At 41.1% G+C, this 17,759-nt stretch overlaps 1 protein-coding gene across 3 annotated transcripts in view; it reads left to right on the top strand.

Annotated features, from left to right (window-relative positions):
• The window catches only part of slc10a7 (solute carrier family 10 member 7), a 320,006-nt gene that overhangs the window by 165,132 nt on the left and 137,115 nt on the right, over positions 1-17,759 (top strand). The window contains exon 6 of one of the 3 annotated variants that reach the window (XM_041189770.1): positions 10,512-10,557. The exons of the other annotated variants lie outside the window; for them this stretch is intronic. Within the exon in view, the coding sequence (XP_041045704.1) occupies positions 10,512-10,557 (46 nt within the window). The remainder of the gene's footprint in view (positions 1-10,511; positions 10,558-17,759) is intronic. 3 annotated transcript variants of the gene reach the window in all.

The following is a 17,759-nucleotide window of genomic DNA, read 5'->3' as shown; positions in this document are numbered from 1 at the left end:
GATTTGAAAACATTTGAATTAAGAGGAAAGGAATTATGTGAGAGGTGAATGGAAATCTGGCAATTATTGCCCATCCCTAGTTGCGCTGGTGGCCTGCTAGGCCATTTCAGAGGCAGGTAAAATACCGTGGATGCTGGAAATCTGAAATTAAGTTTTAAATAAAAGATATTTTCATAATTTACTATACTGTTTTTGCTGCTCACAATGTGGCCCCCTCTCACTGGGGAGACCGCTTTGCGGATTGCCTCCATTCAGTCCTCAAATGTGACTTTCCAGTTTGGTATTTTAATTCTCCATCATGCTTCCACACTGCCTTTGCTGTCCTTGGTCTGCTGCAGTGTTGCAGTGAAGCTCAGTGCAAGCTTGAGGAACAGCATTTCATCTTTACAACTTTCTGGACCCATTATTGTGTTCAACTATTTTAGATTGTAATCTCTGCAGACATTTTGGTTTGTTTTTCTTTGCTGATTTGATGGTTTGGTTCTTTCTCTCATTTTTCTCTTATTTACTTTGTTTTCAGACAGCAGCAATTCAGGATCCTGCCATTCACACCTCTTCTAGAAACAACTTTTATGTTTTTATTTTTTACTTTCACTCTCTTTGACCTTGAAATATAAAATCCTTTCTCATTTAATTTCTCCTGCCCTCCATATCACAGACTTTCCCTTTTGTTCTTTTCCCCACCCTACCCCCATTCAATCACTCAAAACCTATTACATTTATAACTTTTCCCAGTCTGAATGAAAAGTCGCAGACCTGAAACATTGGGCGGAATTTAATGCCCCACTCCCTGGGAGCCATCTGGGAAGTAAGCTGTTTAATCAGCCGGGAGGCATGGTATTGAGCACGTGTCAACTTCCGGACTCCACCACCGATTAAGTCAGGTGTGGGCAAGGTTGAGGTCAGCCTATCTGTGCCTGGGCCAATTGAGGCTCTTAAGTGGCCACTTAAGGACCTCATCCTACTACCAATGGTATTCTGTCAGCAGCGGGATGGGGCCACGCTACAAGCCAAGGCTGTTAGATATACTCCAGTGGCTTGCCTCTGGGTTTGGGGGGAACCTGTTCGGGTGCCCTGTGCCTTACAAATGGCCCTACCAGAGGCAAGAGTCGCCCTTGCAGGAAAACCCCTGCCTTCTGTACCAAACCCTCCTTTGCCAGGACCGACTGGCCCGGCGAGGCTGCCCCACTTGCTTTCACTACAGGGTCTCCATGGCTGTCCCTCATCTGGGTCTACTGCAGCCTCAGCAATGGCCACTGCTCCTGGTGGCGCTGAAGAACTACCGATTCTCTAATTGGCTGGCATCACTTGGAGGCAGGATCCTTGTCTTGGGAACCCCAACAGCAGGCAGGCTAATGTCTGTTTGGGATTTAGTCCCAACATGGCTCCCAGAAATGGCCACGGCATGGTTGCCACTGGCTTTCCAGCTGGTGGATGGGACCACCACCACCATAGCCATCAAATTCAGTCCATTAACTTTGTTTCTGACTCCACAGATGCTTTCAGACTGCCATTTTCTGTCTTTATTTCCAATAAAGGTCAACACTAGTTTAGGTGTATAGCCCCATATAGCCCAAGCCATGTGAGTTCAGCAGGGTTTCTTTCTTCCAGGACATTAGTGAATCAGTTGACAAAAGTGTCAGAAAATCGAACAGCTTCATGGTCATGGTTACTGATACCAGGTTCTTTATTTCCAGATTCTGAATTTGAATTCTTAAATTGTCATGAATTTGAATCCATATTCATATTCTAGGCCTCAAGATTGCTAGTCAGTAAATCAAGAAGCATTTTTTCCCGCACAAAAGGCAGTGAAAATGTGTAACTCCCTTCCCTCATAAGGCTGTGCATGGTGGGCCAGTGAAGTTTTCAAGATTGAAATTAATAGATTTTTATTAAGTAGGATATCAAGTGATATAGGGAAAAGGTGAGTTGAGGTAGTGATCAGCGGAACAGGTGCTATGTGATGAATGGCTAGCTCCTGTTCATATGTTTCCTAAATTGTCCAGTTCTAACCCCCTGCCCCTGAACAACTAAAATGTTGGGGGACGAACAGTGGTCTGATGGCTGGCATTTTTAGCATTGGAGGCAAAGTGGAGGCAAAGGAAGATTTTGGTAGGAGATTTGGAGGGACCCTCCCTGCCACAATTTATGGATTTTCCACCCTGAGATCAGCTGTTTTTGAGTGCTAATTCGGAGGAAAATCTTTCTCTATATATTCAGTTCCTGATTGGGGTTTGAACATATGACCACTTGGCTCTGGGATGAAACACTACACCTGGAATTTTATGGACACCTCCCCCAACCACCCACCCACTCTGGAATGGGCTGGTAGGCTGTCGGTGACATAAAATTGTGTGGCATAGTGGCACTGTGCCTGACACCCACTTGCCACTGCTGGAATTTTACCAGTGCTGGGGTAGGTATTGAGTTGTCCACCCCATCCTTGGGCCAGTTGAGCACCTGAAGTGACAAATTAATGGGCATAAGGGCCTCCTCTTGCTGCTGCTTAAATTTTAGCAGCTGCAGGGTGTGCCCACATCTCATGATGAGGCCGTCAGGTAAATCCTGGCAGCCTGGCTGTGGGTTAGTGGGGAGACAGGGAATGAGCCTTCTGTTTGGGCACCCAGTGCCCAACAGGGGTCCTGCCAACAGTGATCGCCACCACTGCTTGTTCTCTCCACCTTTCTCGAAAGGAGCAGCAGTCTCCTGGGAAGGTTGGTGTGAGAAAGAGCGCTTCAAAATGGAGTTGCTCCCTCTCCAACTTTTTAAAATTTGAAGTAAAAAAAATGGCTTTTGCAGCCAGGCCACCACTGTAGAGATGGAGCCTCTCTACAGGTGGCCTGCAGCTGCTGCTGCACCCAGGCAGGCAGGAAGGGCATTTAGGCCTGCCTGGAGCACTGGCTCCCAGTCCACTGTTGGGAGGCTGCCGCCTCTGTGAACCTGGAGGCCAGCTGGCAAATCACAGTTGCCTCTTTTAACTGGCCTTAAGTGGCCCTTAATTATCTGGATTCACCACCTCTGTGAAAATGGCTCAGGGGCATGAAGGAACCAGGGAACTGGCATGCAGGGCGGCAGAGCTATTTTTAGCATTCACCAGCCTATGATCCTAATCCTGGGCCGGGTGGGAGGCTAAAAATCAAGCCCTGAGTTTCAGTTCAATTTAAAATTCCTCAGATAATGAAGTAGTCCATGCCCACCTGCAGCAAGAACTGGACAACATCCAGGGCTGAGTTGATAAGTGGCAAATAACATTTTGAGACTATTGGGCAATGACCAACTCCAACAAAGAGCATAATCACTTTCCTAGACATTCAGTGATATCACCATCACTGAATCCCTCACAATCAACGTCTTTGGGGTTACCATTCATCAGAAACTTAACTGGACCATCCATAAAACTTAAAACAAAAACAGAATTACCTGGAAAAACTCAGCAGGTCTGGCAGCATCGGCGGAGAAGAAAAGAGTTGACGTTTCGAGTCTCCGCCGATGCTGCCAGACCTGCTGAGTTTTTCCAGGTAATTCTGTTTTTGTTTTGGATTTCCAGCATCCGCAGTTTTTTTGTTTTTATCATCCATAAAACTTACGTGGCCACTAGGGCAGGTCAGAGGATAAGTGCCTAACCACCTGATTCCCCAAAGCCTCTCTTACTACTTGCAAGGCAAGAGTCAGGAGTGTGATGGAATATTAGAATATTCTTCACTATCTTGGACTGGTGTAGCTTACACACTGTCTTGTACAGTATTGACCTATTTTTAACAAAGCAGTCTTAAACATCTACTTTCTCCATCATCAGCGTACAGTGGTTCCAATGGGTACCGAATACAGACTTCTTTGGAAGCAAATCTAAAATCTCTGACCTCAACCACCTGAAAAGTTGAGGACACAGGTGGGTGGGAACATCATTACCTCCGCATTCCCATACAAGTGGCACACCATTCTGACTTGGAAGTATGCCGCTGTTCTTTCATTGTTGCCGAGTCAAAATCCTGGAACTGCCTAGCCATCAGCTTCAGTAAAAGTGGGGTGTGATTGGTAGGAAGACTAGTAGCAGGGATTTAGGAGGTCCCACAGACACTAGCCTTGTCCAGTAGGTAGGACGTATCCACAACCTGTGAGGACATAGAGAAAGACTGCAGGGAGCACAGGCACAATGCAGACCAAGGCACCATGGCCCAGAAGGCTGTCCGTGAGGGGGAAGGGGATTATATAATCAAAGGATAGATAGTGTCTTCTGCAGCCAAGAATGTGAATACTGAAGGTGTGTTGGCTACCTGGTACCAGGGTAAGGGATATCTCAAGGTGTCTGGAGAGGAATTTGGAAAGAGAAGAGGCTAATGTAGTTGTCCTGCTTCATGTTAGAACAAACAACCTAGATAAGAACAGGAAGGAGGTCCTGCTGAAAGTATGTTGGGAGTTATGCTCTAAATTAAAAAGCAGGACCTCTAGGTATATAATTGCTTGATTATTGCCCGACCCACAAGCAAATTGGCAGAGGAGCAGACAAATCAGTAAACATGTAGCTGGTGTGGAAAAGAGAGGGTCCTTTTTATGGGACACTGGCACTAGTGCTGGGACAGGAAGGAGATGTACCAATGGCATGGGCTCTACCTGATATGGGATGGGACCCATGTCCTAACGGAAAAGGTAAATAAGGAGGTCATAAAGTCTTTAAACTAGTAAGATGGAGGAAGGAACTATGAGAAATGTAAGCAGCCTTAGTGAAAACAAAACAGGGCAGGAGAGCTTAGGAAAAAATAAAGTAAGGGAGGACATTGATGGCAAAGGCATACATAGAACAGTCTAAAAAGATGGTTAAGCATAAAGTGAGAGGAAATCTTATTAAAGTGAGTAAAACATTTGTACCACAATACATACAATGTCTGTAACAAAACAGCAGAGCTGTGAGTAAGCATGTGTTGGGAAGAACCAGACATGGGGATTACTGAGACATGGCTACGAAAAGACTAGGAATTAAACATTGCAAGGTGTAACATATATAGAAAAGATGGAGATGAAAAGAGGGAAGGTGGAGTAGATGCACTCCTTAAGGATAACAAGGGCAATGGAAAAAAGGGCACTGCTATCAGCAAGACAAAAATACTATAGAATCTGTATGTATAAAAATAAAAGATAATAAAGAACCTGTCTACAGACCACCTAATAATGGAAAGAGACAGAGGAAGAAATATGCAGACAAATTAGGGAAAAGAGTAAAAAACATAGAATAATAATGTGAAATTCAACGACTCTAATATTAATTGGACAGAAGAAGTAGGTAAAGGGGATAAAGGAAAGGTGTACAGCATTTCTAATCCAATATGTAAAAAAAACCCAACCAGAGAAGATTGGCTATTGGATCTAATAATGGGAATGAACCAGAGCACATAAGAGAAGTAAAACGAGGGGGATGTTGTGGTAATAGTGGCCATAATACAATACATTTTGATATGATGATTGCGAAGAAAATAAGTATGGTGAAAAGCCATGTTCATCGATTGGAGAAAAGCTGATTTTGAGTGGCTGGAAATAGAAATTGGGAGAATAAAATGGACAACAATATTGGCAAACAACAATGTAGAACAACAATGGAAACATTTAAAACGGTGTTCAACAAAGCGCAGGAAAAATAAATTCCGCTTAAAGGAGCGAACAAGCCAAACACCAGTGAGACTCCATGGATGAAAATGACGAAAGAGAACAATGAAAAGAGGCTTCCGTCACGTACACAGAGAGCAAAGGAGTGCATGAAAAGATTAGGCGAGAAGTCAATATAAAATTAGGAGAGCAAACAGGAGCTGTGCACTAAACTAAGAAGCACAGGACCTCAAAGGTAATGATTCCTGGATTATTACCTGAGCCATGTGCAAATTGGCATGGGACAAAAAAGATTAGAGAAATGAATGCATGGCTCAAAGACTGGTGTAGGAGAAGCGGATTCCAATTCGTAGGGCACTAGTACCAGTATTAAGGAAAATGGGATCTGTACCTTTAGGACGGTCTACACTTGAACTGTGCTGGGTCTGATGTCCTCGTGAGCCGCATAACTAGGGAAGTAGAGAGGGGGTTAAACTGAATAGTGAGACAAGGGATCAAATTTGGGAAAATGTGGTAAACCAAAGCATAGAGACAAGTAAGAGAAAAAGGTTTAATATGGGAAATGAAAAACAGACTGACAGGAAGGGACAGAGAGTGTAATTCTAAAAGTAAATCAGATAAGGCTAGATGCTACAATGAAAGTAAAAGGGCAAAACTAAAGGCTCTGTATCTAAAAGCAAGTAGCATTTGAAACAAAACAGGGGAACTTACAGCGTAAATAGAAATAAATAAGTACGATCTGATAGCCATTACAGAGACATGGCTACAAGATGACATAGATTGGGACCTGAATATTAAAGGGTACGTGACAATTGGGAAGGAAAGGAATTTGGGAAAAGATGGAGGGATAGCTCTGTTAATTAATGATAGTATTAGCACATTAGAGAGGCATGACTTAGTTTAAAGAAATCAGGGTGCAGAAGCGGTTTGGGTTGAGATGAGGAATAATCAAGGCAAGAAGTCACTTGTGAGAGTGGTGTACAGGCCCCCTAATTGTAACTACACAGTAGGACAGAGTATATTAAGAAGAGATATAGGGAGCTTGCCAGAAAGGTACAGCAATTCAAATCTACATATAGACTGGAAAAATCAGATGGTCAAAGGTAGCGTAGATGAGGAGTTCATAGAATGTTTTTGGGATAGTTTCTTAGAACAGCACATTCTTGAGCCAGCTGGAGAGCAGGGCTATAGTAGACCTGGTATTGAGCAACGAGATAGGATTTATTGATAATCTCATAGCGAAGGTACTCCCAGGTAGCAGTGATCATAATATGATTGAATTTTACATTCATTTTGAGGGGGAAACGAGTATGCCCAAACTAGTATTCTAAACATAAATAAGGGAAATTATGAAAGCATAAAAGCAGAGCTAACTAAAGTGAACTGGCAAATGCGGTTAAGGGATAGGTCAACAGAGGTTCAGTGGCAGACATTTAAAGGGATATGTCAGAATACACAGAAAAAATACATTCCAATGAGAAAGAAAAATTCCAAGGGGAGGGCCCACCATCTGTGGTTAAATAGAAAAGTTAAAGACAGTATCAAACTTAAAGAAAAAGCATATAATTATGCAAAGATGGATGGCAGGTCAGAAGATTTGAAAGAATATAAAGAACAGCAAAGGATGACAAAAAGATTAATAAGGGGGAAAAATTAGAGTTTGAGAGAAAACTAGCTAGCAATATAAAGATGGACATTACCATTTTCTGTAGATGTTTAAATAAGAAAAGAGTTAACAAAGTGAGCATTGGTCTTATAGAGAGTGCGTCTGGGGAATTGATAATGGAAAGCGGGGAGATGGTGGTTGAATTAAACAAGTATTTTGCTTTAGTCTTCACTATAGGGGACACAAACAACTCCCGGAAATAGCTGTAAATTAGGATATGGAAGGGGGGAGGAACTTGGGAAAATTACAGTCACCAGGGAATTGGTATTGAGCAAATTGTTGGGACTACGGGCTGACAAATCCTCAGGTCTGGATGCACTTCACCCTAAGGTCTTGAAAGTTGTGGCTAATGAGATGGTTAACACACTGGTTTTAATTTTCCAAAACTCCCTAGACTCGGGGAAGTTTCCATTAGATTGGAAAGTAACAAATGTAACTCGTTTATTAATAAAGGGAGGGGGACAGACAGCAGGAAACTACAGGCCAGTTAGCTGAACATCTGTCATAGGGAAAATGTTAGAAGCTATTATTAAAAAGGCTATTGCAGGGCACTTGAAAAAATTCAATTCAGGAAGCACCGTTCTGATCAGAGGATTCATCTGAACTGATCCCTGGAAGGTGTGTGTTGTGGGTTTTATTCTATATGAGGAAATTTTAACTTAATAGCAGCATTTTAATGTAAATAACCTGGAGTTCCTTCTAGGTTAAATAATTAAACATCCAGAAACCTAGCACATTAAATCTATGGATCATGCATAATTTTATTAGTGCCAACATCAAAATCTCTTTCCTTTTAATCAGCATATATGGTAAGTTTGTTTCCAGGCCTGCATGCTGAACTGAACAAGGAGAACCACCCCTAGCTATAAAATAAAAAATCCTAAGGTGGAGAAATTTTCCCTATCTGATAATCACATAAGCAATGTTTTTGTTCCACGTCATATTGTGACAAATCGTGTAACTTAACATGTGTGAAATCAAGTTCTCAGTTATAAAGTGTAGCTTATTTATTATATCACATATTTGTGCATTTCAATGCATCCAAGGAAAGATTTTTTCTCTAGAATAGGTTGAAGTATTGCTTTTCTTCTGGATGGCAAAAATCAAATGACCATCATCCATTGGTGACCATTTAGATTCTTGTTGTGAAGTTTGTTTTTTTCATACATAGGGCCACTTTGGCAACTGGGCAGACAATGTATTACAATTACAGTCAAAGATCCTGGCAGAAAGGATAATCATTCACTTAAGGCCTACTGTGTCAAAATGATTATTTATAATTTAGAAAGGTATCTTCTATTACCCTGTATATTTAACCACAAAACATACATTGAAATATTTAGTCTGAGGTGGAATGCTGCACAAAAATATGCCACAAAATCTGGCAAACCTACATTGTTGCAATTGAGTAATTCTGGGCAACCTTTAGGCTAATTTGAATATTATCATCCATTATTTATGGAATTGTGCTGGGATGCTACCCATAGTTGATGTCACTGAAATGACTTGGAATGGAGAATCTTTTTGACAGTATCTTCTTCAATAAAATTTATTTTTAATAAGCATTTCTGCAATTTTTTTTATAGAAAACATTAAAAAATGTAAAATCAAGAAATTTCTACTAAGTCCAAAATTTTGTGTCAGGTGATAAAGGGTAGAACTTTGAACAAAGACATCCTTTCTCAGTCTTTCTTTCCTCATTATCGTATCTATGATTATTATGTAAAATAAGGCCTAAGGAGTTAAGATGGAAATGCTTTGACTTGCAAATGGACCTATTTTGCCATCTAGTGGCATATTCATGTTTTTCTTTGCTGTGAGTACGATATATCTGGTGTTGGACATTCATCATGGAACATAGTGTGATGAAGTTGTGAATATCGCAGAGGAAACTTCAGCCCATTCTTGAAAAGGGTGCATTGTGTTGATGGTGAGGACGGGTAGAGTTTCACATGGGAAATCTGGTGGTGCAGATTTCCACATATGCTGTAAAGCTTTATTTCCACAGAATATATAATTTCTCTTTCTCAGGATCTCTTTTGGGAAACCAGCCTGCTTGACGGACTTGTCTTCCAGCTGGGTAGGAAATGCAGCCCCAGGCAGGATGCTACTGGGAAGGAGTTCAATTTCCAACCCAGAGGGGGATATCCAATCCCTGACCCCCGGGGCCTTTGTATGTGGGGTATGTCTGATCTCCAATAGGCGATTGGGTGAAGGATGAGTTATCTAACCTCAGAGTAGGAGGTAGGCTGGCCAGCGTGCTGGATCCCAGCCAAAGTTTCAACTCCCAGACATTTTCTTGGAGTCTGGATTGAGTGAGGAATGGCTACCCACCAGCAAATAGCAGGTAACTTGTTAAGTCACTTAAAAGACCAATTAAAGCCATTAATAAGACACTGAATGGAATTTACCATTTAGACTGGGAGAACCAGCACTCCAGGATCACTTTGAGAGCTTTTGACATCCATCATACCTACCTGACCCTAGCTATGGAGGGGTTTCCTCTCCACAGTGAAGGGCTGGCAGCTGTGACAGTTTTTAATTTCAGGTACGTTAAACGGAGATGGAGGTGCTCTCTTCATCAGGCTGCAGCTCCTAGTGCTGGAGCACCTCCTATTGAGCTTCCAGCTACTAAAGCCCTTCCACCCATCCCATGGTGTGACATCAGGTCCCACATTTGATTTTGACATTAACCAAAAGGAAACTCCTGCCCCCAATCATCAACCTACCCCTATCCTCTGGCATAACTTTGCATCCTTCAGCCACCATCTACATCACGGTTCTTTCTCTATTGTTCACTTTGAACAATCACATTAAGTACTTACCAAATGTGTAGACATAGTGAAGTAGCTTGTTTTATTGTTGAAGTACCAGGTTTTTGCCACTAGAGTGAGCATGTTACAAATGCTTAAATTCATATCAGTAAGTGGTTATTGATTAGTGCAACACTTGAGAAGGTTTTCTGTTTTATCAGTCAGTCTGAATTTTGGGACACAATCTGATGTTTGCAAAATTATACTCAAAAAAGCCAAATATTTTCTTCTCAAATTTCTAATTCTAGCTAATTTAAAATAATGCTGAACTGATGTAGAGTGAATATAATAATTATTTAAGTATTTGTGAATTAAGTATAGATGTGTGATTTTAGTTTTGTACGATAAAACGATGATTATTCCTGAGCACCTAACATGATTATTAAACTGCAAGAATTTCCTGGTGTTATGGTCATTATTGTTTGCCTATACAGTGCTGCAGAGTTCATGAATCGTACCTGGACAGTACTATTTATTTTGGTAAGTACTTAATGTTATTAATGTGATTAATGGAATATACATATTAGCAGATCCTTCAATGTTACAGCAGTCTCACCAACAAATCCCTATCTATATGCTTATCTGTGTAAAGTATTTATTAAATAGAAATAGTATATAGTTGATGTGTGAAGGGAGAGGTTTGGAGAAGTGTGTTTGTACTAAGTTGTTGCAACATGGAATGCTTGTTACAGTGAGTAGCTGAGGCTAAAATTGCTGCATTTTTTAAGAGTAGATAAACATTTGAAGCAGTGAAAGGTATAGCATTCTGAGAGGAGAGCAGAGAAGTAGGATTAGTTTTGGATTGCTGTAGCAAAGATCTAGCACAGACACAATATTCACCATTTTGTGCTATAAACTTGTTTGGGAACACAGCTATGAAACAGATATGGAGGAATCACAATTGAAAGAGCAGGCTCCACCCACTGATTCACAATCTTAGTTATTTGAGAGATTCTCTCCCATAACAGTCAAGAGGTCGAATTTCTGTAACCCTTCAATGGAGTGCTCCCTTCGCTCAGAATACAATCATGCAGAAGCGTAACACAGACATATAGTCAGCATAACGAGAAAACAGGAGGAAAAGGGTAACAATGATGAATTAAAGGCTCCAGGCCCTGCAAGTTAAACAGAAAACATGTACAGTCTTGATCTTTAGTTCAAAAGGGCTTAGTTATAATATTAGGCTAGAAAAACTTAGCCCTCTTGAACTAAATATCAAGATGTTATATGTTTTCTGTTTAGCTTCTAGGGCCTGGATCCTTTTGTCCATCCTTGTTAACTTTCAATTATTTTGTCTTGAAAGAAGTTTATTATGAGGGACCTTGTAAGAAACTTGCAGAACATTAGAACTAAGAGCAGGGGTAGGCCTTTTGGTCCCTCGAGACTACTCTGTGATTTAATAAGATGTTGGATGATCTGATAGCTCAGATACACCTTTCCACACTCCCTATATTTCTTGCTTCCCTTAGGATTCAAAAGATTGTCAGTTTCTAACTTGAATATGTTCAACAACCAGGTATTCAAAGCTTAGTGGGAGAAAGAATTCCAAAGCTCCACACCCTTTGAGTGAAGAAATTTCTTCTCGTCTCAGTCCTAAATGACTGATCCTTATTCTGAGACTGTGACCCATCCGCCCCAGTTCTAGATTCTCCAGCCAGTGGAAATATCTTCCCAGCATCTACCCTGACAAGCTGTCCAGAACCTTAGCTGTTTCAATGAGATCGTCTCATTTTACTAAACTCTAGAGAGTACAGGCTGAGTCTACTCAATCTCTTCTTATAGGACAATCCTTTCATCCCAGGAATCAATATGGTAATCCTTCATTGCACTCCCTCTAAGGTAAGTATAACCGACCATAAGACATAGGAGCAGAAGTAGGCCATTCAGCCCTTCGAGTCTGCTCTGCTGTTCAACGAGATCATGGCTGATCTGATAATCCTCAACTCCATTTTCTGCCTTTTTCCCCATAACCCTTAATTCCCTTACTGATTAAAAATCTGTCTATCTCAGCCTTGAATATACTTAATGACCCAGCCTCTACAGCCATCTGCTGAAGGATTCCACAGATTGACTACCCTCTGAGAGAAGAAATTCCTCCTTATCTCTGTTTTAAATGGGCACCCCCTTATTCTGAGATTACGCCCTCTGGTCCTAGACTCTCCGACAAGGGGAAAGAACCTCTCAGCATCTACCCTGTCAAGCCCTCTAAGAATCTTATATGTTTCAATAAGGTTGCCTCTCATTCTTCTAAACTCCAATGAGTACAGGCCCAACCTACTCAACCACTCCTCATAAGAAAGTCCCTCTATACCTGGGATCAACCTAGTGAACCTTCTCTGGACTGCCTCCAATGCCAGTATATCTCCCTTTAGATAAGGGGACCAAAACTCAGTATTCTAGCGGTGGTCTAATTAGTGCCTTGTATAGTTTCAGCAAGACTTCCCCATTTCTATACTCCATTACTTTTGAAATAAAGGCCAACATCCCATTTGCCTTCCCTATTACCTGCTGAATGCTAGCTTTTTGGGATTCATGCATGAGGACTCTCAAATCCCACTGTGCTGCAGCTTTCTGCAGTCTTTCTCCATTAAAGTAATATTCAGCTCCTCTATTCTTGCTGCCAAAGTGCGTAACCTCACATTTTCCCATGTTATATTCCGTCTGCCATATTTTTTCCCACTCATTTAACCTGTCTATATGCCTCTGTAGACTCTTTGTGTCATCCTCACCACTTGCCTTCCCACCTATTTTTTGTGTCATCCACAAACTTGGCAATAGTAAATCCATTTCCCTCATCCTAATCATTAATATATATTATAAATAATTGTGGCCCCAGTACTGATCCCTGTGGTACTCCATTACTTACTTTGCCATCCGGAAAATGATCCCCATATCCCAGCTCTCTGTCTTCTATTAGCTAGCCAGTCCTCTATCCAGGCTAATTTACAAAGCCCAACCCCATAGGCTCTTATCTTAATAAGTAGCCTTATGTGTGGTGCCTTATCGAACACCTTTTGGAAATTGAAATATATTACATCTACTGGTTCGCCTTTATCTATCCTATGAGTTACCTCCTCAAAGAATTCTAATAAATTTTTTAGGCATGATTTCCCCTTCATGAAGCCATGCTGACTCTGCTTGATTATATTATGCATTTCTAAATGCTCTACTATTATATCCTTTATAATACTCCAACATTTTCCCAATAACAGATGTTAAGCTATCTAACCTATAATTACCTGTTTTTTGCCTCCCTCCTTTTTTGAATAAGGGTGTTACTTTGGCAGTTTATCAATCCTCTGGACTTTTCCAGAATCTAAGGATTCTTGGAAGATTACTACCAGTGCATCCACTATCTCTGCAGCTATTTTCTTTAATATCCTAGGATGCAAGCCATCAAATCCAGGTGACTTATCGGCCTTTAGCCCCATTAAGTTCCCTAGTACTTTTCCTCTAGTGATAGTTATTCTATTTATTTCCATACCCTCTTTTGCCCTATGATTATTTAGTATTTTTGGTATGCTATTAGTGTCTTCTACAATGAAGACTGATGCAAAGTATTTATTCACCTCCTCTGCCATTTCCTGGTTCCCCATTATTATTTCCCCAGCCTCATTCTCTAAGGGGCCTATATTGACTTTGGCCCTTCTTTTCATTTTTATATATTTAAAGAAGCTCTTACTCTCCATTTTTATATTACTTGCTAGTTTACCCTCAAAGTTTATTTTCTCCCTTTTTATTATTTTTTGGTCATCTTGTTTTGGTTTTCAAAACTTTCCCAATCCCCTGGCTTACCACTAATCTTTGCCACATTGTATGTTTTTTCTTTCACTTTGATACTATCCTTAACTTCCTTGGTTAACCATGGTTGGTTTATCCCCTTCCTACAACCCTTCTTCCTCACTGGGGTACATCTTTGTTGTGAGTCATGAACTATTTTCTTAAACGCCTGACATTGTTCATCAACCGTCTTTTCTGCTAAACTCCTTTCCCAGTCCACTCTGCCCTCATTCCTTTGTAATTATCCTTATTTAAGTTTAGCATGGTTGTTTCCAAACTAAGTTTCTTACTCTCAAACTGAATGCTAAATTCCACCATGTTATGGTCACTGTTTCCATGAGATCTTTTACTCTGAGATCATTTATTAAACCTGCCTCATTACACATTATCAGATCTAAAATAGCCTGATTCCTAGTTAGATCCACAACATATTGTTCTAGGAAATAGTCCCGAATACACTCTATGAACTCCTGCTCATGGCTATCTCTGCCAATTTGATTTTCCCAATCTACATTAAGATTAAAGTCACCCATGATTAATATGCTGCCTTTTTTACAAGCCCTTATTATCTCCTGATGTATTCTCTGTCCTACAGCATAGCTACTGTTAGGGGGCTTACTCACATCAGTGTCGTCTTCCTCTTGTTATTTCTTACCTCCATCCATACGAATTCCACATCTTCTGATCCAAGATCATTTTTTCCTATTATACTTGTTCCATCTTACAAAGCTACCGCACCACCCATTCCTTCCTGCCTATCCTTTTGAAAAGTCACATACCCCTGAATATTTAGTTCCCAGCTTTGATCTCCTTGTAACCATATCTCCATAATGGCTATAAGATCATACCCATTAACCTCAATTTATGCTGTTATTTCATTTATTTTGTTCCGAATACTACGTTCATTTTAGTAAGGAACCATTAATTTTGCCTTTTTACCATTTTTTCTCCCTTTGACCCTATTTACTGCATTTTTTTATGTTTGTACACTCTGCTCCTTCCTGTTACACTTTGGGTATCATTACCGAAGTATCTGCCCTGCAATGCCGCCATATCTTTTTGCTTGTAAGTCTATTTGTCCCCAGTCCAGAACCCTCCCCACCTCTATTTAGTTTAAAGCCCTCTCTACTGCTCTAGTTATTCGATTCGCCAGGACATTGGTCCCAGCATGATTCAAGTGAAGCTCATCCCACCGGAACAGATCCCTGCTACCCCAGTATTGATGCCAGTGACCCATGAGCTGAAACCCATTCTTCCCACATCAATCTTTTGAGCCACGCAGTTAACTCCTTGACTTTATTTACTTTATGCTAGTTTGCCCCTGGTTCAGGTAGTAATCCCAAGATTATTACCTTGGAGGTTCTGCTTTTTAATTTAGCTCCTGATTGTTCAAATTCTTTCAGCAGAACCTCCTTTCTAGTCTTATCAAAGTTGTTGGTACCAACGTGGATGACGACAACTGGATCCCTCCCCTCCCACTCCAAGTTCCTCTCCAGCCCCGAGGAGATGTCCTTAACCCTGGCACTGGGCAGGCAACACAGCCTTAGGGACTCACGCTCATGGCTGCAGAGAACAGTATCTATCTCCCTAATTATACTGTCCCCTATCACTAACATGTTCCAATTTCCTCCCTCCACTTGAATGGCTCTCTGTACCATGGTGCCGTGGTCAGTCTGCTTATCCTCCCTGCTGTCCCTGCTGTTGTTCACACAGCTTGCGAGAACCTTATAACTGTCGGACAGTTGCAGGGACTGAGGTTCCTTGAGCGCTACCCCCTGGATCCCCATACCTGCCTCACCTGCAGTCACACCCTCCTATCCCTGATCACAGTCCAAATTCAAATTATCTAACCTGTAGGGTGTGACCGCCTCCTGGAGCAAAGTGTCCAGGTAACTTTCCCCCTCTCTGATGTGACGCAACGTCTGCAGCTCAGACTCCAACTCCTTAACTCGGATCCGAAGTTCCTTGAGCTGCAAACACTAACTACAGATGTGTTTGTTCCGGATCATCTTGGTGTCCAGCAGCCCCCACATGCTACAGCAGCAATCCATCGTCTGTGCTGCTACCGCTTTCTTATTTAATTTAATTTATTAATTAATTACTCTAGTGTCCCTGCTCTTTACACTTTATTGAAATTAATTGTTTAAACCAGTATCAATCTTATACTTAACAAGCTGTGTTTAAGAGCAAGAAAATAAAGACTAGAGATCTAAACACTAACTATAGACCTCAATTTTAAGCTGAAGAAGAGAAATACTCACCAATCCAACTCACCAATCAACTGCTCTCCATGCTCTTTTTAAATGAAGTCTCCCCACTATTTGTGTTAAAGTCCACACGCTCACCCTGCTCTCTGTTTTAAATGAAGTCCACATGCTCACCCCGCTCTCTGTTCTAAATGAAGTCCACACGCTCACCCCGCTCTCTGTTCTAAATGAAGTCCACAAGCTCAACCCGCTTTCTGTTTTAAATGAAGTCCACACGCTCACCCCACTCTCCATTTTAAATTAACTCAACATGCTCACCCTGCTCTTAATTAGACCAAAACTGTTTACAGTACTCGAGGTATGGTCTCAACAAGGCCCTATGCAATTACAGTAAATCTGCTTTACTGTTATACTGCAATACCTTTATAATAAAGGCTAACATGTCATTTTCTTTCCTATTTTCTTGCTGTATCTACCTTTTAAGTTTATGTGACTCATGTACAAGAACACCCAGGTCACTGTGAATACAAAAATTTCCTAGCCTCTTGCCATTTCAAAAAATATTCTGCTTTTCCATTTATTCTACCAAATTTCTCCATGTTGCATTCTATCTGTAACCCTCTTTGCCCACTCATTTAACCCACCCAAGCCTTTTGTAATCTCTTTGTGTCCTCCTCATTGCTTACTTTCCCAGCTAACTTTGTATCATTAACAAAGTGTATTAACTCCTGTAATTTTAGGAAACACAGCAGCCAATTTGTGCATAGCAAGCTCTCACAGGCAACAATCTGATAATGACTGGGTAATTTGCTTTAAGTGATCTAGATTGAAGGATAAATATTGACCAGGACATGGGGATAACTCCCCTGTTCTTTTTCAGAGTAGTGCAGTGGAATCTTTTATGTCCACCTATGAGACCAGAGGGGTCTTTGTTTATTGCTTTATCCAAAAGACTATTTCAGTACAGCACTGGAATATCAGCCTAGATTTTTCTGTCCTAGGCCCAACCATCTTCAGCTTTTATCAATGACCTCCGTCCACCATAAGATCAGAGGTGGGAATGTTTGCTGATGATTGTACATGTGCCTGCTGTCCTTATTCTTCTAGCTGGTTGAAATTGCTAGGGCTGAGCAGGCTGATACTGTAGTGGATATGCCAGCAGAAGTACCAGTATTTGGGACCTCCCTCCCTTTTCAGGCAGATGCCCAGTTGTGCCAGACATGACATGGGTGCTTGCCCTTAATATTTAACTTATGCTGACATTGAGATTTCCACACACAGGATGGAAATTCATATCCAGCGTAGATGCGGTGGAAGTTCTTCTGCAGCATAGGTTCGTCCATCCATCAAGGCCTTTCCAAGGATTTCAGGGCCCCTAGTCTATTGTGACAGAAAATAGTCTTTTTACTTTAATTTTATGAGTCATGTATCCTATGAAAAGTCCTATTTCTGTTATTCTGGTACCAACATTTGCATCGTTGTCATATGTTCATAAACAAGATAGTTCAGTGCAATAACCTTAAATGTAATTTTGTTTAGAACAAGTATACAAAATTTCCCAGAGTGCCAGAAATGACTGTAATGCATACTCCACGGAAGAAAAAAAAGTCAGCTTTGACATTAAACATGATTCATTGTGTATTTTGGTTTCTGGTTGTCTGAAGTTTGGGAATGAGAAAGTATCAACGGCAACTG

This window comes from Carcharodon carcharias, chromosome 1 (assembly GCF_017639515.1).
Source record: "Carcharodon carcharias isolate sCarCar2 chromosome 1, sCarCar2.pri, whole genome shotgun sequence".
NCBI classification, from domain to species: Eukaryota; Metazoa; Chordata; class Chondrichthyes; order Lamniformes; family Lamnidae; genus Carcharodon; species Carcharodon carcharias.
This window is presented reverse-complemented; position numbering and strand designations above follow the sequence as displayed.